The sequence below is a fragment of the Drosophila kikkawai genome, chromosome 3R (genome assembly GCF_030179895.1).
Source record: "Drosophila kikkawai strain 14028-0561.14 chromosome 3R, DkikHiC1v2, whole genome shotgun sequence".
Lineage (NCBI taxonomy): Eukaryota > Metazoa > Arthropoda > Insecta > Diptera > Drosophilidae > Drosophila > Drosophila kikkawai.
The window spans coordinates 38039847-38057804 of NC_091731.1; the positions used below are offsets into that span (position 1 = coordinate 38039847).

The following is a 17958-nucleotide window of genomic DNA, read 5'->3' on the forward strand; positions in this document are numbered from 1 at the left end:
GCGCTGAATGTGAAGTTACATTGTCCAATTGAAATTCAAATAAAATGCGAAATATTATTTCCACCCCAAAAGTATGCAGTTCAGTAACAGAAACAAAATTTTACTGAAAATGTTAAATTTATTAAACATAAATATAAAAATAATCCAATATTAAACTGAATGTGGGGGTAACAAAAGATAGATGCGACCTTTCTACAACTAAATGAGATAATGGAATAATGGACGCCATGAGGAGAGCCCGGACTTAGGCGGTGTTGCCATCGACCACGATTTGGAGGATGATACGGCGCTTGGGATCGTAGGAGAAACCGTTGGTGCGAAACAGATCGGAGTCGTAGAACGGCTTCAGGTTGCTTATGTCCAGCTGCTTGGCTCGCTCGATAAGGTCGCGCTCCATAATCTCCACGTGCGTGGCCCCGGGTCCGTCCTTGCAGCGAATGTAGGCAAGCTGATCGAGCGTCAGCTGGCGCAGAATAAAGAAGAGTAGCTCGGAGTGGTCCTTCTGGAAGGCCAGGTACTTCTGGAATGTGTTGCGCATCTTCTTCATTACGCTGAACTTCTGCGCCTCGATGAAACTCTCCAGCATCATGCGAATGGCCATGCTGACGTCCGCCTCCAGGACGTTCTCGCGCAGGTGCATGCGAGCGTGGGCCTCAGACATCCGGATGACGCTCTCAATGTGACGCACCGTAATGGGCAGCGATCCAGTGGCATAGGACTCCTGGCGCAGCTGGGCGTACATCTTGGCGATCTTGTCCTCGTCGATGTTCTAAGCAGCGTAAAGGGTAAGCAATTAATATAATCTTTGGGGTCTTGGGACTTGATCGGGCTTACCGTCAGCTTGGGCCGTATGTTCTCCTTGGCGTAGACAATGTATTGGCGCAGCAGATCCTGTGGAATGTCCTCCACGGTCTTCAGCTGCTGCTCCTCCAGCTCCGGCTGCTCCTCCTCGCTGGGATGGTGTTTCATGTGCGAGTGGACCACGAACTTGGCCAGCTGCTGGTCCTGCATCGGATCGAACTCGTCCTTGACCACGCACAGGATGTCGAAACGGGAGAGAATGGGCTCCGAGAGATTCACGTTCTCCGAGAACGTCATCGAGGGATCGTAGCGTCCGCCAATGGGATTGGCCGCAGCAATCACAGTGCAGCGCGCCTGCAGGGAGGTAACGATGCCAGCCTTCGAAATCGAGATGGACTGCTGCTCCATGGCCTCGTGAATCGAGGTGCGGTCCTGGTCATTCATCTTGTCAAACTCATCGATCAGGCAGACTCCCTGATCGGCGAGGACGAGGGCGCCCGCCTCCAAGGTCCACTCCCGCGAGACGGGATTCCGGCGAACGTAGGCGGTAAGACCCACGGCACTGGCTCCTTGGCCCGTGGTGAAGACCGCCCGTGGTGCCACCTTTTCCGTGTACTTGAGAAACTGCGACTTGGCCGTTCCCGGATCTCCGCAAATCAGCAGATTGATGTCGCCCCTAACCTTGTGCTTCTCGCCAGGATTCTTGGACTCGCCACCGAAAAGAGCCAGGGCCAGAGCCCTTTTAATGTAATCGTGTCCGTAAATTGAAGGTGCCATGGAGGCCACCACGCGCTCAGCAATGCGAGGATCCTTGCTCAGCTTCTGGATCGTGGCAATGTCCTCGTCCGTCAACGACTGAACCACCTGCTTCGAGTCCTTGACAACCACATGGTTGGCAATAATTACTGTGGCAAAAACAGGGAATCCCTGATCCGTGTTCAGCGAGCCATCGTAGTTGTTCGTATAGATGCCAGTGACCTCCAGTTCATCGCCCGGCTTACACTGATCGCACAGGTCGGCCAGCAGTATGACGTCCTTGCTGCGCGGAATGCGGCCAGCGGGAATGCGGCCAGGCGACTCCTGCAGCGTAATCTTCTGGTAGTTGCGGTACAGCGTCTGCTCCATGTTGATGGAGAAGGGTCCGGTGCTCTGGCACTCGGGGCAGGAGCCCGGCTTAATCTCAGTGTTCTGCGACTGGACAAAGGGACCCAGCACATAGCCGCACTTGACGCAGTCGTACTTGATCACAGACAGCTGCGGCATGACGCCCGTGGTGGCGGTCACCACGCCCAAGGTGCGCACCAACTGATTCAGATGCAGCTTCCGGAACGTGCGCAGCTCCTCGATCAGCGGCAGCTCCGATATTCTCACATGGATCTCGGTGGTTACACGCTCGTAGGTGGGGAAGATGGACAGAACCATCTCCTTGGCCACCTTGTCGAAGATTTCGAGCATCTGGAACGGAGCCTCCGGCAGGAAGTAGGCCAGGACGTGCTCCTTGTTGGCTAAATCCGTGTAGGAGACGACGAACGACGACTTGTTCTGCTCGCACATCCGACGGATGCGATCGCGATAAGTGTACGCGCCACGGTCGTCCACAAAGGTGCGCAGGAAAGACTGAAAGCGATTGGCGATCTCGGTGCGCGGTCCCAACATGCTCACCCACTCCTTGGTGGAATGGCCCTTGGTGTCCTCCAGATTTTCGATGGACTCTACCATCTCGGTGTCCTCCACCTCGCCCACGGCCGCCTTTTCGCCTGCACGTCGCTTGGCCCGCGGTCCCACATCGTCCTCGTCGTCCGACTGCCCGAAGCCAAGGTCACGGTCATCGCGATGGATTCCGGCTGCTCGATCGCGGCGGCGCATCTCCGACTCAGCGGCAAAGCGATCGCCCTGGGACATCTCCGAGAAGTCATCCTCATCGTCCAGCATCGCCGGATCGTAGTGATCCAGCTCCGGCATGGGTCGGTAGTCGTTCTCCATGTTGTCCCCGAACAGCTCCTCGCCATCCTCCTCCTCCGCCTCGTCGCGCACCGTCTGATCCCCCAGAATCTCATCCTCGTTCTCAAACGGCTCGAAGTCACCCACCGGCGACGTCATCGCCGCTCGCATCTCGCGACGCTCGGCGGCGGCGTCGCTGGGCGTATTTGGCGGCGGTGAGCTGGGATTGTCCATGTCGTCTGCGCGTCTGTTGTGCTCGGAGTTCTCCAGGAATCTGTGTTTTTTGCGCTTGCGATCTTTTGTTGTGGACGCGTGCGAATTGCGCGGGAAAAAGTGCTGCCAAATGCCAACACAGAACTCTAGTATTGTAAAACAATGGCAATCTACAGTGAAATGCGGCTAAAGATGACACTATGCATCTTAATATTACTTCTAGCCGCTGTACTTTTATTTAAAACCTATATATTGCAATATCCTTAGATTTAAATGTGGGATTTATGTAAATATAAATATATATTGAGCACGGCATGGTAGATATTCGTGTAAAAAAGTAAAGTAAACTAAGATACGTGTAAGCGACGCCTTACTGTACTGCTTGAGTGCAGCCCTGGCTGGAACCAGTTCCAATCGGAACCACTGATTCAAAACGAACAGCAGCCCTTCCCGCCTCATCTGGCTTCACTCAGCGCCCAGCCCTCGAACTGCACTGCTGCGAATTATACATTTTTGTGAAATTGCAATTATTTATTAATTATTAACTATTTTTTTTGTGAAATTGCAATTATTTATTAATTATTAACTATCAACATGGTCGCGTCGCTGTCCTCGGGAGTCATTCCTGTAAGTATGGCTTTTGGAGATGTACCATTTGATGTGAAAATATGTACCTGATGAACAGCGCATCATGCATGGCGAGGATATCTCCAAGCCGGTGCTCCAGATCCTGGCGATCAAGAAGATCAACAGCAACGCAGACTCAGAGCGCTATCGCATCCTGATCTCCGACGGCAAGTACTTCAACAGCTATGCCATGCTGGCCAGCCAGCTGAACGAGATGCAGCACAAGGGACAGCTGAACGAGTTTACCATTGTGCAGCTGGACAAGTATGTGACCTCCATGGTGGGCAAGGACGGCGCAGGCAAGTAAGTAGCAATCTGGGAGGGGTTTCCAAGCGCTAGCACTAAACCCCACTGCACTTTCAGACGCGTGCTAATCATCTCAGAGTTGACCGTCGTCAATGCCGGCTCCGAAGTCAAGGTTAAAATCGGTGAGCCGGTCACTTACGAGAATGCCTCCAAGCAGGATCTGGCCCCAAAGGCAGCACCTCCTTTGGCAAATGCCCCCGCCAAAAAGGAGCCTGCTTTCAAGAACAACAATAACAACAACATATCCATGAACACATCGATCAATAGCGGAATGACGCACCCCATTTCCAGCCTGAGTCCCTATCAAAACAAATGGGTTATCAAGGCGCGCGTTACCTCCAAGACCGCTGTGCGAACATGGAGCAACCCCCGCGGCGAGGGCAAGCTCTTCAGCATGGATCTTATGGACGAGTCGGGAGAGATCCGGGCCACTGCCTTCAAGGAGCAGTGCGACAAGTTCTTTGATATGATCCAAGTAGACAGCGTCTACTTTATCTCCAAGTGCCAGCTGAAGCCGGCGAACAAGCAGTACTCGCAGCTGAACAACCCATACGAGATGACCTTCACCGGCGAGACGGTCGTGCAGCTGTGCGAGGATGCCGACGACGGTGGCATTCCGGACATCAAGTACAACCTGGTGCCCATTTCCGAGGTATCGGGAATGGAGAACAAAGCAGCTGTGGACACGATTGGCATCTGCAAGGAGGTGGGCGAGCTGCAGTCCTTTGTGTCGCGCACCACCAACAAGGAGTTCAAGAAGCGAGACCTCACCCTGGTGGACATGAGCAGCTCGGCCATTAATCTGACCCTCTGGGGCGACGATGCCGTCAATTTTGACGGCCATGTGCAGCCCGTGATCCTGGTTAAGGGTACGCGCATCAATGAGTTCAACGGCGGCAAGAGTCTGAGCCTTGGCGGTGGCTCCATCATGAAGATCAATCCTGACATACCAGAGGCCCACAAGCTGCGCGGTTGGTTTGATAATGGCGGCGGTGATAATATCGCCAACATGGTATCGGCTCGTACGGGCGGTGGTTCCTTCAACACCGAGTGGTTGAACCTGAAGGATATAAATATTCGCCAACTCGGCCGTGGCGACAAGCCCGACTACTTCCAGTGCAAGGCGGTGGTGCACATTGTCCGGCAGGAGAACGCCTTCTACCGCGCCTGCCCCCAGACAGACTGCAACAAAAAGGTGGTGGATGAGGGCAACGATCAGTACCGCTGCGAGCGCTGCAACGCGCTCTATCCGAACTTCAAGTATCGGCTTCTGATCAACGTGAGTACAGGGAATGCGAAGTACGCGATAACTTTTTCTAAACCAATTTGAATCTTGACTTGCAGATGAGCATTGGCGACTGGGCTTCCAATCGTTGGGTCACATGCTTCAACGAGATCGGCGAGCAGCTGCTGGGACACACTTCGCAGGAGGTGGGCGAGGCCCTGGAGAACGACTCCGCCAAGGCCGAACAAATGTTCTCTGCCCTCAACTTTACTTCGCACATCTTTAAGCTGCGCTGCAAGGACGAGGTGTATGGCGACATGACCCGCAACAAACTGACCGTGCAGTCAGCGGCCCCCATCAACCACAAGGAATATAACAAGTATTTGCTCAAGGAGCTGCAGGAGCTGACAGGCATTGGCTCCGCCACCAAGTAATTCCCGGTATCCGTTATCTATCCAAAAATCATATTTTATGAAAATAATTAGTTACTCAATAAACTGTGTAGGGTTAGAACATGTATCTCGTTTTGGTTTTAATTTTTATAATTTGGTCCTGAAAATGGAGTTGCAATTAGTAATGAAAGCTTTATCTACAAAGACTTTATTTCCCTCCAGAGTTTGCTGATCTTGGTGCGCCGATATAAAAGGACATGTATCCTTTGTGTTGAAAAAAACAATGTTTAATTGTCGCGAAATACTTGTACAATAAATAAATAGTAAAACGTAATAACATTAACTGCCCAAACCCAATCGCCTGGGACTTAACTAGAGACTTAAGGAGCTAGCAAGGACTATATCTATGGGCGCTCGGGAGCAAAGGAAAAATGGGACTACACAGAGAAAATTCATTGCCTGCTTTAGGCAACTCTTTTTCTCTGTGCAGGAGCTGCCGCTGGAATTGTTGAGAGAAGATTACAGGAAAACCCATTGACTCGTGGAGCAAGGAGCAAAGACTTGACTACGTACGGCTAACCGACCAGAGACGCTCGATCGTGAACACTTAACCTAGATCTCAGATAGCGTGGATGGGGGCTCTGGAGCCTAGTTGGACAGCCGTTGCTCTCCCTCCGCAGGCACCACATGCTCATGGTCCTCCTTTGGCCGGCTTCGTTGCTCCTTCTCCTCCGCCTCGCGCTGCTCCGCCTTCTTGGCCTGCTCCTGGCGCCGCAACACGCCCTCCATCGACTCCCGCAGCGAGTCTATGTCCAAAGCGTTCTCATCCTTGGCGCCGTCCTGCTCCTGGCCCTGTCGCTGGCCGCCGGCGAACTTGGAGAAGTAGGTGAGGGACTTCATTAGCTGGTAGCTCTTCGAGATGGGAATGTTCGAGTCGTAGATGCTGGTGCTGGAGCTGCAGTCCACGTAGAACCACCAGTTGCACTTTAGGATCGTCTGGTCGAACAGGGTGTTTTCCGGGCAGAGAAAGGACTTCCGCACCATTCCGTCGTCGGTCAGGGCGCACACATGGAAGACCTAAACGAAAGCTTTTAATTTTTTTCTTTTCCGATTTGAATTGTAGCCTTGAATTCTCACCATGCAGCCCAGATCTGTGTCGGCGTAGAGACCCGGAAAGTGCTTCTGCTTGGCACAGGAAAAGCTCGTCGGCGGCAGATCCACTTTCGATTTAAAATTATCGTCAAAGTTCTTGTCGTACCCAACGGGATAATACTCCTTGGGGGCATTCATTACCTACGGTTTCGTATAAAGGGTGTTTTTAACCATTTATAGGTTTTAAATGAAACACCCACCTTGGACACCTTGTGCTCCGCCAGGGACTTCTGAGGACGCGGTGTGCTGGTTGTCGTTGTCGTCGTCGTAGTTTTTACTGTAGAGGTGCGCATAAACTCCTCTCGCAGCTTGGCCGCCAGCTGAGCCCGGTGCTCCGCCTTTAGTTGCTGCTCTCGCACATAGATGGCGTGTTTGATGGTGTCCACAGTGACATTGGCCGCCGCGGCCAGCTCTTCCACGGTCACATCCTTCAGATCGAACTTGGGCTCCTCGAACTGCAGGTAATTCGGATGATTGGAAACCGTTCGGTGCTCCTTGCCCACGTTGGCGATGCGGGCAATGGAGTCGGGCATGGCCTGGAACACGGGCACGGCCACGGGCTGGGAAACTACCGGATTGGCCACGTGGAAGGTGCGGTTGGAGTGCTTTAAGTAAATATAATTAATTGGAAATAATTAAAGGGACGTGAAAACTACTCACTGGCTTATCGTTTGCACTTATCAGCTTGTTGTTGACACTGACCCTGGGCTCTGGGGTATCCACGGCCACCCGCCTCTCTGCCGTGGTTGGAGCCGGACCTGCCGCTGCGATCTCCTGCTGTTGCTTCTTGGGAATGGGTCGGAAGGCGGGAACACCCAGGGGCAGGGGACGCGCCTCGGTCATGAGCTGGGCCTTCTGCGCTTGCTGCTGCTGTTGCAGCAACAAAAGTTGCTGTTTAAGTTTTAGTTGTTGCTGCACCTGCTGCGCCTGTTGCGCCTGTTGCACCTGCTGCAGGTTGTAAGGCGCTGCTCCGGTGGAGCGTGAACTGATCCGCTTCTCCGGCAAGGGTTGTTGGACTGGGGCTTTGACCTACGAAGAGAAATATCCATATACATGATCATTGTGACAATGGGGAAACCCACCTGCTGCTGGGTAGAGGGCAGCACGCCCACCAAATCCGGCGGAGCTCCGTTCTTGTAGCTAATGGCTCTTCGGCGATCGCTCTCCACGTTGCCCAGCGACTCCGGAAAGCCTAGTTCATCGCCCAGGCTGAAACCTGCAAAATTGTGCGCAAGGGTTAGGTTGGGCCCATCAATCACACTCCACAATCGTGGCCGAGAGAGGGTTGGGCAATGATGTGTTAATTAATGGCCCTTGTTTTCCCTTCACATGGTAAGTCTACCTACCGGCCAAGGGCCTTAGCTTTATCTAAGTCAGACATCTGCTCGTTTGGTATGTACACAAAGCCTGGATCGGATCGGATCCATTAATAAAGGGGTCAATGGTTAAGTGCACGGCTGAGCCCACAACAATTGCTCAACTCATTTGGACATTTTGTGTAAAAAAAATATATTTTAGGGAATATGGGGGGAAGTTTTACAATATTTATATTTTTTATTTTGGGTTTAGATGGAGTTATTTCAGGCTATATTTCATTTCAGTGTATCTCAAATTTCTTATTTTAATTTGTTGAGCCTAATAAATATATTTTTTTAAATAAATCAAACTTGAATTTGCATCATTTAAATTAATTTATGAAGTATTTAAAGTATTCTTGACTTTAAAACCTATTTTGTAAAATTTATATATCTTCTAAAATTGCGGGAATTGAAAATGAACCTATTATATTATGTATTTTTATGTTCAAGTCAAAATTCGTCTTTCCTTTCAGTGTTAAGGGAATTTCAATTTAATTAATATAATCGTTATGCTGTTTTCAGCCTTATAATGATAAAGACCCCTCTTCGGTGCCCCTGATAATTGAACTACAGGTCAATCTTCAGGTTTTTTTTTCATGATCTTGCTGTGCTTCTCGTTTGCTCCACTTATCTATCTATCGGTATCGAGAGCTCTGACATTGGCATTAATGCATTAATGACTTACTTAATCGCTAGTCGCGGTGCGTTTGAGTTCAAGCCGAGTTCGATTACTCGGGCAATTAGTTGCACTCGAAAAATACAATTACAGTCACCTTGAACTATTTTAATGCTATGGATATATACACTAAAAGAATGAGGATGAGGTGATAGGTGACAGATGACAGAGTAGATGGAGTTGGGAGATTTACCTAAACCGAAATGGGCCTTTAGGCCACCCAAATTTCGTACTCGAAACAGTCCAGACTTTTTGAAGTTACAATCGATTATGAAACCGAAATCGGAGGATAAAACACACGTCCCGCAAGCCAATCCTATAAATAGAAGAATAGAAAAAGCAAACACAGAATAGGATAGTCGTTCGATATAATACAAACAGTAATGATGGTTTTTCTTTTAAGTTAAGGGTTAAATATTATGGTGAGTGTTGGTGGGAGTTCGGGAGGAGGAAGGGGGCTTCTGTGTTGTTTTCTCTATAATACCATTACCAAAGATGAAACCCAAAGCCTGTTGTTGTCATAAGTATTATTGATTTGTAAATGTGGGTGGAGCTCACAATTCGCTATGCTAAGGTTAGATTTACATTTCATTTAAATATTATCACCGCCCAGCATCGGAGTTTTAAATGTTTTTACCCCGCATCGAATGGCATGACGGAGGTCTCTTGATTGATGTGCGGATTGCCCGCTCAAATCTTGATACAGCTTGAATATATGTGGGGTTTCTTTGTCTGTCATATACCATCCTAGGGTGTGACCGCAGAATGACCCAGATTAGGCCAGAGGAGATGGCCCAATCCGACCACTATAAAACCAAGTCGCGACTCTTTGCATTCTTGCACCGATCTTGGCCATAATCGATTCACCATTTACGATACCGTGAACGGAGCCATTATGATAGCCCAACCGCAGACATACCACTTCCTTATGCCACAAGCAATTGAGACTCATTGCAAATTACCCCAGGCTGGGGTTAGTTACCCAAGCTTTATGGAGAGCACCTCTTGGCACTCGGTGACCTGAACAAAGTGGAGGAGACTTCAATATTGCGCGCGTCTCTGGGTTCAAATTAAATAGTTAGCCCATCAAGTGGGACATGTAATACGTGTTTCGAATGGATTCTTTCAAAATTCCCCCTCTGAACCACATAGACGTGGTCGTTAGCAGCACATCCATATCCATATTCATGGGGCCGAGCATTTGAAACCAATTCTAAGGCGGCTAATGGCGGGCCATTATGTCTCAGATTGTGGTAATCGCCCAAGCTACCACACTGGGAGAAAAAGAGTGAAATTGTTTTCTGATTACTCTTATTTATTGCTGAGTAATTAGGGTCATAAGTACTGGTATTTTTATTCCTATATAAAATAAGATATAGGATTAGAATTTATATGTTTTTATAGAAACAGATAAAGATTCAAAAATATTTACATATTCTCTTGCAATTTTAGTTAGATGTTTGGAAAGCAGTGAATAAGCCATTTCCGACCCCATAAACTACATATATACATATGTTGTTGATCAGAAAAGCTTTCAAAATTAAATTTGATGGATTTTTGGCTTAGTTATGATAGATTTTTGTTCCGATGCCATGAGCCTATGGTAAAGTTTAAGGGTATACAAATTTCGGCTTTCCGAAGTTAATTTTCTTTCTTGTTTAATTCCAAACAAATATCAAGAATGTTGAAGAACATTTTCTGGACATATGTTGCCAAGAAGGCGATAAAACCAACACCTAAAAAACCTTTTAATAATAATAAAAATAAAAGTTTAAAAAACATTTCTCTAAGTGCCAAGCCGCTACGGATCAGAGTCCGGTCCAACAGTCGGTTTTTTTGCGGGTTCAGTTCAAGGAAAATTGAGCTTGTTTTCTAACGCGCCCCGCCTAATGGAGTGTCAGCATGGCAAGGCGACGTTTGGCCATCGGTGGGAGTTCAGAGAGCGCCCCCGATGTGGTCACTTCCTCGTCGTCATCGTCATCAGAAATGCCATTCTGTCTGTCACTTCACAAATTGAATATTAAGGCAAAATTATAGACTCATAATCGAACTTTTACTTGGATTTGCATTACGCATACGCCGTGTGGGCGAGCAGTTATTTTAATGACGGCTGCAAATGGCAAGGGAAACGAGCAATTAGCTAGGGAAAACTACGCAAGCTGGAGGAGAGCAATATGCCAGAGGAGGAAGCGGAGTGCCGGATATATGTACATATCCAACGACAGTTTGCAGTTAGTCACAGGCGATCGACGACGACGACGACGACGAGCGCTTTCTCTCCTCATCTCGTTGCGGCGGCGGCGGTGGACAGGCTGGCATCGTGGTCAAATAGAAATCCAAACTAAACAAATAATGAGGCATAAATATGCACGTGGGGCAGTGGCAATGCCGACGAAGACAAGCCATTGACCAGTGTCTCTAGTTACTTTCCTCGGAAGATGACATACGCCACACACTCTTCATCCAGCCAGCTAGCCAGCTTCCCTGCCTAGTTAGCACCTGTGCCGCGAAAGTGGGTCATCTCGCCTCCAAAAAACATTGATATTAATTGCTCAGTGTGGAGACTGACACAAAATACAAACTGAAAGCGAAACTGAAACCGAAACTGAAACAAAAACCCAAGCTGGCGGCGTCCGAGCGTTAATTCAATTTGATGATCTCCCAAATGCAAATATCGTGTATTAATTATCAGACATCTCTCATCTGTGGTCTAGGCCGTGGCCAAACCTTAACCCAGACCAACGCCTCTCCAAGCGGTTTCCCTTTTTATATTCTGCCCTCATATTTAAAGGCTGAGCATTCCATTGTTGGCAAAACGCTTTACGGTCAATCTTTTTATCTCTTTTTATCTCATTGTCAATTTTTTTTTTTTTTTTTTTGTTTTTGCGAGAAGCGAAGGCTCTTTTGGGGCGACAACCTTTCCCTTTTTCCCTTTTTTTTGTCTGCAGCTAACTTTCCATTTCTCCTTAATTTACCTCATTACGCGGATGAATCTCCTTGCCATTTGCAGGAGAAATCTATAATAAGAGGTCTTAACAGGTGACGACCCTGACCTTGCTTTAGTTTTTTTTTGTAAGCTAATTCCATAGTTAAGAGATTAGGAGATTGTTTTTTGTATTGTTCGAGTGTCTAAGCAGACACTTTTCCGATTAAACCAATTACAATGAGAATTCAAAGCCCTATTTTGTGGGGTTTTTATGAGCAGTCCCTGACCTTGTCGATGTGATGAAAGAGATTGCTTTGATTTCCCAAATATCTAAGCTTTATTTTAGAAATTAAAGAGCCAATCTTTTGGTTTTAAGGTAAATTAAATTAGTTTAGAAGGCCCGTAAGTTCTCATAGTCCAAAATTAAATTGAAATTATTAGGTAATTATATCAATTACTAAAAAATTGTATATATTTCTTTTCTATAATTTATTTAGAGTAAAAAACCATTATTTACTTAAAAATGTTATAAATTTAATTTCTATAATTTATTTAGAGTAAAAAATCAAACTTCTCTAGAATTCTTTAGTCTATATAAAATTCTATAAGCAATCTATAAGCTGTGACCTTGCCCCTGTCCGAATGAAACTATTATCGCACGGCAACAGCTCTGGGTTACACGGAGATTGGGTCTCGGAGATCTCCAAAGTGTCAGCTTTAAAACGGCGAGTCGCTAATCGCCCCCTTCGCCGGGTTAATTATGTTAATTGAACGATGGTCTTGACAGTGAGCGATAGGCCCAACAAAAGAAGAGCCCCGGCTGACAAAACTTTTGACAAAGCCACTTCAAGCCATCGAATTAAATTGCAATTTGGAGGGCTCCAACTCGTGTGGGTAACAACAATAAGCTAACAATAACAGCAGCAGCTGACAGCGGCAGAGCTAGAGGTGTGGAATGGAATGCAAGTCTCGAGTCTCTCGGAGATGAGATGCCCCCAAAAGCAGTGCAGCATCTTCGAGGCGAAGGTCTTACGTGAGCGGGTTGCGTGCTCTTTGCTCCGAAATAATGCCACAAAACAAAACACACTCGAGATGGTGCCAAGCGACATACCATGTGTGTATGTTATGTGGAGACAATGGAAGTGATAATCATGCCTTAATTTATTCCTAATTGCAAACAAAACGGGGCTACAAAGTGTCTGCCGGGGCGGAAGAGAGCTAGAGGTAAAGGGAAAGGACAGGATCCTCTTTGTGTGGGAATAGACACAGCCGGAAGTGGCTTTAGACACTCAAGGAAATCGCTACGAACTGTAGAAAAAATACAGCTTAATTTTATAAATACTTCTTGTATCAATTTATTATCAAATAATTGTTACTCAATTCAATTCCCACGCATGCTTTTTTCTAATAATTACTTCATATGACTGATATTTAGTCAAGCTTGGTGGAGGTTTTGACGCAAACATGCAACTTATTTTAAGGCCTCACTGAAGCCCATTCCCTTTTTGATTTAAATACATATCTTCTTTAATTTATGTTTTCCTGAGTGCACCCAGAGATGCCTTGCTGTTTGCCTTTCACTTTGCAAAATACCGGCCGCGAAGAGCCTTTTACTTATTGACCAATTTGAAATGACAATGCAATTTCTTTGCCTTATTATTTTGTAAGTACTCGCTGACCCCGTTGCATTGCCACCAAATGCATTTTCGAGCCCAAGGGTTTACTTAAGCCAAGAAAAACATTAGCTAATTGCCGTCGAGAGCATGCATTTGGCCAAAGAGCATTTATAATGTTTTTATGTTTATTATTGGCAAACGTACGGGGCGTATGCGCACTATTGGCCATTAGGCGAACCAGGAAAAGGGTCTTCCCAGGCCCAGGCCAGGCCGAGAAGTATTGCATAAAGGCATACATCGGCCGGAATGTGGCTCTCGTGGGTTATATAAAAACACAGAAACAGAAACAACTGGAGATTCGGACCAAATTGCTGCGTCATTGACCACAAAGCTGAGGCTCGAGAAAAAGATAAAAATAAAAATGTAAAAGAAAACATGAAACATAAAAGAGAAACAACGCATCTCAATAAGTTCGGGCTACAAATCGGTGAGTCGCCATGCCGATATTGATGAATCATGGCCCACGATTGCTGCTCGCTCTTATGAAGCCATCAATGGGAATATTGAAAAAGACTTGGGCAGGGCAATGTGGCTGGTTCCTCCTTCCTCTCTGCAGATCTCTTTTCTCTTTTGGACCTCAGACAAAGGTCAGCAAACAAGACGACGACGTACCAGCGCGCGAATTTATGGAAATTAGGCGGCGAAAATTGACGAAATTAACACCCAGTCAAGCCGTGTTTGCTGGTCCGATCTTGACCGATATTCTGACATGTCCGCGTCCGCCTTTGGCCATATCTTGGCGATATCGGAACATCGTTCCACTCTCCGCCAAATTTAGCAAATCTGCCGAATCCAGCAAGCCCAGTCTCTGCACGAAGGTTAAACGAGGCTAATTTATGTCCGACGAATTTGCAAATTGATTAATTGGTAAATGGGTAAGTGGCAGTCCTAAATGGGGGCCACCTTCAACCCAGATATGCCCACATACCACACACACATGTGGCTGTTCTTAATGAGCCGCACATTACTTCGGGTCAAGAATGGCCGCGCCATGGGCACCGTGACTAACCCAAAAGCAATCCGGTTTCCTCGGCAAGGTTTTTATATATCGCGCGTGAGACAAAGAAGAAACCGAAACTAAATCCATATAAAAAGCGATGCCAATAAACTGCAGCCTCTCGAATCAAACGAACAAAAAAATATGCATAAACAAATGCCAAGATAAGATTGTTCAGCGCACTTTTCGTATGGTTTTTAATTGATTGGAATTTTTTAAATGCTTGTCTGATGGACGGATGAAAAAAGGGGAGGTAATTGGGAGTAGACTCGATTATAGCTCTATTTAAATTAATAAATAGAAGTAAAGCAGCGTTTCGTGAGACTGGGTTTAATATAATAATAATTTCTGACCCTTTTGCATGAAACATTAGATATTTTCTGACATTATAAAAATGCAAAAATTTTCAAATAATTTATCTTACAAATAACTACAGGTAAATGAATGCAAAAATTCAATTTTCAACTCCCGTAAACTATTTTCTCCGAGTGCAAGCTTGATGATGATTGACATTATAATAAACATAGAATTGCAAGCCTCTTGTGTTTGGCGCGCTTTAGCGATTGCATTAGATTGAATTTCGGGGTGAGCAATTGGCCAATTACGGCTGCTGCTACTCGTTCACATCCACAACGCAGAACCAACCTGTTCGTACCCAAAAAGCCTAGTATTACGGCATATTCCAGGTGTCATAAGAGATAACGGCTGTGCTCAAACGAAAGACTTAAGACACGAACCCGAAATCCGAGAAAAGTTCGTCGCCTAAGTCTTTCGTTTCCAAAGCCAGCCAGCCAGCTGCCTAGCCCGAGGAATGAATGCATTTAATGTTGTCCGACACCAAAATCAACGACACACAACCGTGAAAAGCAATTACAGGAACAACAGGAAGAGCAATTATTTGGAAAATGATATAAAACTGCATCTCGTACTTACTTGCCGCCTGCATGATCAGAAAGCCAATCACAAAAAAGTTCATTTTGGCCACAGCTTCTTTCCCGCTCGAATGTTGCTTTCAATTTTCGGTAGCTCCCCCTCTTCACTCTTTCCCTCGTTTCGGAAATGATTGTGATTAGTTAATTTCCTCGTCGGCTGCGTATAGCGTGTAATTTTTCTTTACGATCCAAGACACACACTCAAGCACACACACTGCACTGCACACTCACGGGAATCGGTGGGACGGCAAAGAGGGAAAACTGAGGAAAGCACAATAAACTTTTATTAGCGCGACTCGTGCCGCAGATCGGAAGCGGAGGATAGTTGCTTTAATTAAATTTAATGAACTTATTATTTTATCAATTATTTTGGCAGCAGTCGGCGGTGGTGGTAGTGGGAAAGCAAACGAAAATACCGAAAATAAAATATAAAACCGGTAAGCACAAGAAACGCAAATGAGCGGGGTAAACACACTCTCACTCTCTCTTTCAGCGGTAAAAGTGAAGACGGCCGAGGCGGTCCAGAGGCGGTAACGACGCACGACGCGGCTGAGATGTGCGATAAACGTGAGCGGAGTGCGTAGGCGCCGGCAGAGGGCAGCGGCAGCCTCTATATATCTCTAAATGTTTAATTGTGTTTTTTCATACAGCAAAACTCTAACGGCAGAAACAACATGACAAGAAATTACGAAATCCAAATCTTATCATATATCTGAAGACATAACATTATTTTGCATGTGGCTAGGGGCATGAAAAGCGACTAATTACTTGAGAAAAAAATAAATAACAAAAAACATTTTAAACTTAAATAGTTTAAGGCTGATTTTCCATGTAAAGTATTTATAGTTTTTAAGTAAAATATAATTTTTAATGCGTTTTTTAATACTAAAAGCCTTTCCCCAAACAAAATCGCTTAATAGTTTAGCTGTTTCTGTAACAGACTATTCGTTTATTTGCTTCCATTTTGGTTCACTCAAATATAAATAATGTTAACCACAAACATTTAAGACCATAGCACTTTTTTGGCAATTCAGTGAGCTAAGATTGTCTAGCAAAGTTTTTGCGAAAAATATGATTAACAACATTTTAATGTATTAAGCTTAACTGCTTTTTAAAGCCTGACGCTAAATGTATTACCACATCCACGACAGTGTTTTAATTGTATTTATTTGCATGCTAAATTAAAATTTCAACAATTATTTTAAAGTTAATTAAAACGCCTAGACTCTTGATTTATAGACACATTTTAATATAATATGCACTAAAGGGTTTAAAGGGTTTTTGTTCAAAGCCAAAGCTGTCTTTACCGAAAAAAAAAAATATTAATGGAGGCCTATATTTTAAAAGAATTTATTTATACTGTGCATGACTAGGAATAATTTATATAAGTATTTAAACAAACTAGTTAACATTTTATAAAAAAATAACGTTTTCGTATGGCAACTCCTAGACATAATTTTTCCCATCTGAACCGATTTAGCCTAGCTTCGGATTCAAATATATTTTCCAAAATAAATAGTGTCGCGCCTTGTCAACTCCTTCGCTTGCTCCGTTGAGCATAACAACATCGTTCCAATTGCCAGCGCTCTTATTTTTTTCTTTAGATTTATTTTTATTTTTTCTCTTTAGTTTGTTTGGTTTGTTGGTCAGCGCTCCATAATTTCCTCAGCCGCCGCCGTTCGGTCCGTCTATTGTCACTGCCAGCTTGAGGCGGCTGCGCACATGCCAACTACATAGGTGCCACGCCCCCGAAAAAGGCAAGGCGGCTACTATATAGCGATGGCTGAGCACGTTCGGGCAACAACAACAGTTCTGCCTCGTTTTGAAACTGGCAGCGGCAGCGGTAGCATAGGTAAAAGTTGTTTTCGATACGCTTTAATTTCGTTAGCTGGCGCTCTTTTGGCCGAAATTAGCGCGAAACCGATTTACAAAACACACGCACACACACTTAGCACTGTTCGAATCAATGTTAATTAAATTAAGCACTCGACTTAATTTCAATTTGTAACACAGCCCGATACATCGATGTACATATATTGCCTTGGGTCGAGTGGCTCCATAGCATTGCGGATCATCTAGAGGCTAGACGAACTGCATTGCCAAAGCCAAGCGATAGCGGGAGACTTACTGCAACCTGCGACGACGATCGCGAACACCTGGCCAGGTGCGAAACTTAACTTGCTGCTTGGGCGCGCGGCCATCGACTGAAGACCGATTCGGAGTCGGATTCGAAGTTGCTATGGCGGTTAGCCGAAGAAACTCTCAGGCAATAAGTGTGGGGAGCAAGCCGCTCTCTTTGGCTCTCTCTCCGTACTTGGCCCAGCTGATAACTATAATATTTATAACAAATTATTTATAATTTTTGGGTTAGGAAGTTATATGTTTTTAGACCTCCTAAGGGCATGGTTCATAAGGATCGGCTCTCTAATTAAAATAACAAAAAATACCTTTACTAAGCCAAACGAATTAAACTAAACCATAACATATTATTTTAAATATTCTCAGCTACCAAGAAAAATATTTATCTTTTGCCTATGTTTTCCTCAAGTGAAATGCATATTTCCAAATATCTCAAAAGTCCATCGCCGACTCCACAAAACATTTATCGGAACACCTAGGAGTAAGGGATAAGCTCCTCAAGAACCTAAATGGTTACTCGGAAAAGCTGAAAAATAAGTTGCTCTTGGTGGAAAAGTAAGGGTGACTAAGCCTCTTCTTCCTAATCCCTAAAATCAA

At 45.7% G+C, this 17958-nt stretch overlaps 3 protein-coding genes across 4 annotated transcripts; 1 reads left to right on the top strand and 2 right to left on the bottom strand.

Annotated features, from left to right (window-relative positions):
* Nucleotides 1–98: 98 nt before the first annotated feature.
* On the bottom strand, nucleotides 99–3077 carry Mcm2 (DNA replication licensing factor Mcm2). Its single transcript, XM_017181339.3, has 2 exons — nucleotides 835–3077; nucleotides 99–769 (listed from the first exon to the last, which is right to left on the bottom strand). The coding sequence occupies exons 1-2, from the start codon at nucleotides 2974–2976 to the stop codon at nucleotides 245–247; spliced, it is 2667 nt and encodes an 888-aa protein (XP_017036828.1). The 5' UTR covers nucleotides 2977–3077; the 3' UTR covers nucleotides 99–244.
* A 335-nt stretch (nucleotides 3078–3412) lies between these two features.
* Nucleotides 3413–5632, top strand: RPA1 (replication protein A 70). The gene is made up of 4 exons (XM_017181458.3): nucleotides 3413–3582; nucleotides 3641–3885; nucleotides 3946–5167; nucleotides 5233–5632. Exons 1-4 carry the CDS (start codon nucleotides 3550–3552, stop codon nucleotides 5545–5547), a joined length of 1815 nt encoding a protein of 604 aa, XP_017036947.1. The 5' UTR covers nucleotides 3413–3549; the 3' UTR covers nucleotides 5548–5632.
* A 119-nt stretch (nucleotides 5633–5751) lies between these two features.
* On the bottom strand, nucleotides 5752–17622 carry mtg (mind the gap). 2 transcript variants are annotated; one of them, XM_070286772.1, is made up of 9 exons: nucleotides 17351–17622; nucleotides 15454–15550; nucleotides 15224–15379; nucleotides 8885–9007; nucleotides 7740–7873; nucleotides 7318–7686; nucleotides 6858–7262; nucleotides 6643–6798; nucleotides 5752–6582 (listed from the first exon to the last, which is right to left on the bottom strand). In XM_070286772.1, the coding sequence occupies exons 3-9, from the start codon at nucleotides 15264–15266 to the stop codon at nucleotides 6154–6156; spliced, it is 1659 nt and encodes a 552-aa protein (XP_070142873.1). In that variant the 5' UTR covers nucleotides 15267–15379; nucleotides 15454–15550; nucleotides 17351–17622; the 3' UTR covers nucleotides 5752–6153. The 2 variants fall into 2 exon arrangements, with proteins under 2 accessions (XP_070142873.1, XP_070142874.1); XM_070286773.1 differs by lacking the exon at nucleotides 8885–9007 and having other exon boundaries at nucleotides 15224–15550.
* Nucleotides 17623–17958: the final 336 nt, after the last annotated feature.

Excerpts from the sequence above, each read along its gene's own strand:
- Mcm2 (XM_017181339.3), bottom strand. The coding sequence starts at position 2,976 with ATGGACAATCCCAGCTCACCGCCGCCAAATACGCCCAGCGACGCCGCC. Across the intron at positions 770-834 it reads ACATACGGCCCAAGCTGACG|AACATCGACGAGGACAAGAT; the intron begins GTAAGCCCGATC and ends TACGCTGCTTAG.
- RPA1 (XM_017181458.3), top strand. The coding sequence starts at position 3,550 with ATGGTCGCGTCGCTGTCCTCGGGAGTCATTCCT. Across the intron at positions 3,583-3,640 it reads TGTCCTCGGGAGTCATTCCT|CGCATCATGCATGGCGAGGA; the intron begins GTAAGTATGGCT and ends CCTGATGAACAG. Across the intron at positions 3,886-3,945 it reads GGCAAGGACGGCGCAGGCAA|ACGCGTGCTAATCATCTCAG; the intron begins GTAAGTAGCAAT and ends CTGCACTTTCAG.
- mtg (XM_070286772.1), bottom strand. The coding sequence starts at position 15,266 with ATGAACTTTTTTGTGATTGGCTTTCTGATCATGCAGGCGGCAA. Across the intron at positions 9,008-15,223 it reads TCTGATCATGCAGGCGGCAA|GATTGGCTTGCGGGACGTGT; the intron begins GTAAGTACGAGA and ends TTCTATTTATAG. Across the intron at positions 7,874-8,884 it reads AAAGGCCCATTTCGGTTTAG|GTTTCAGCCTGGGCGATGAA; the intron begins GTAAATCTCCCA and ends ACAATTTTGCAG.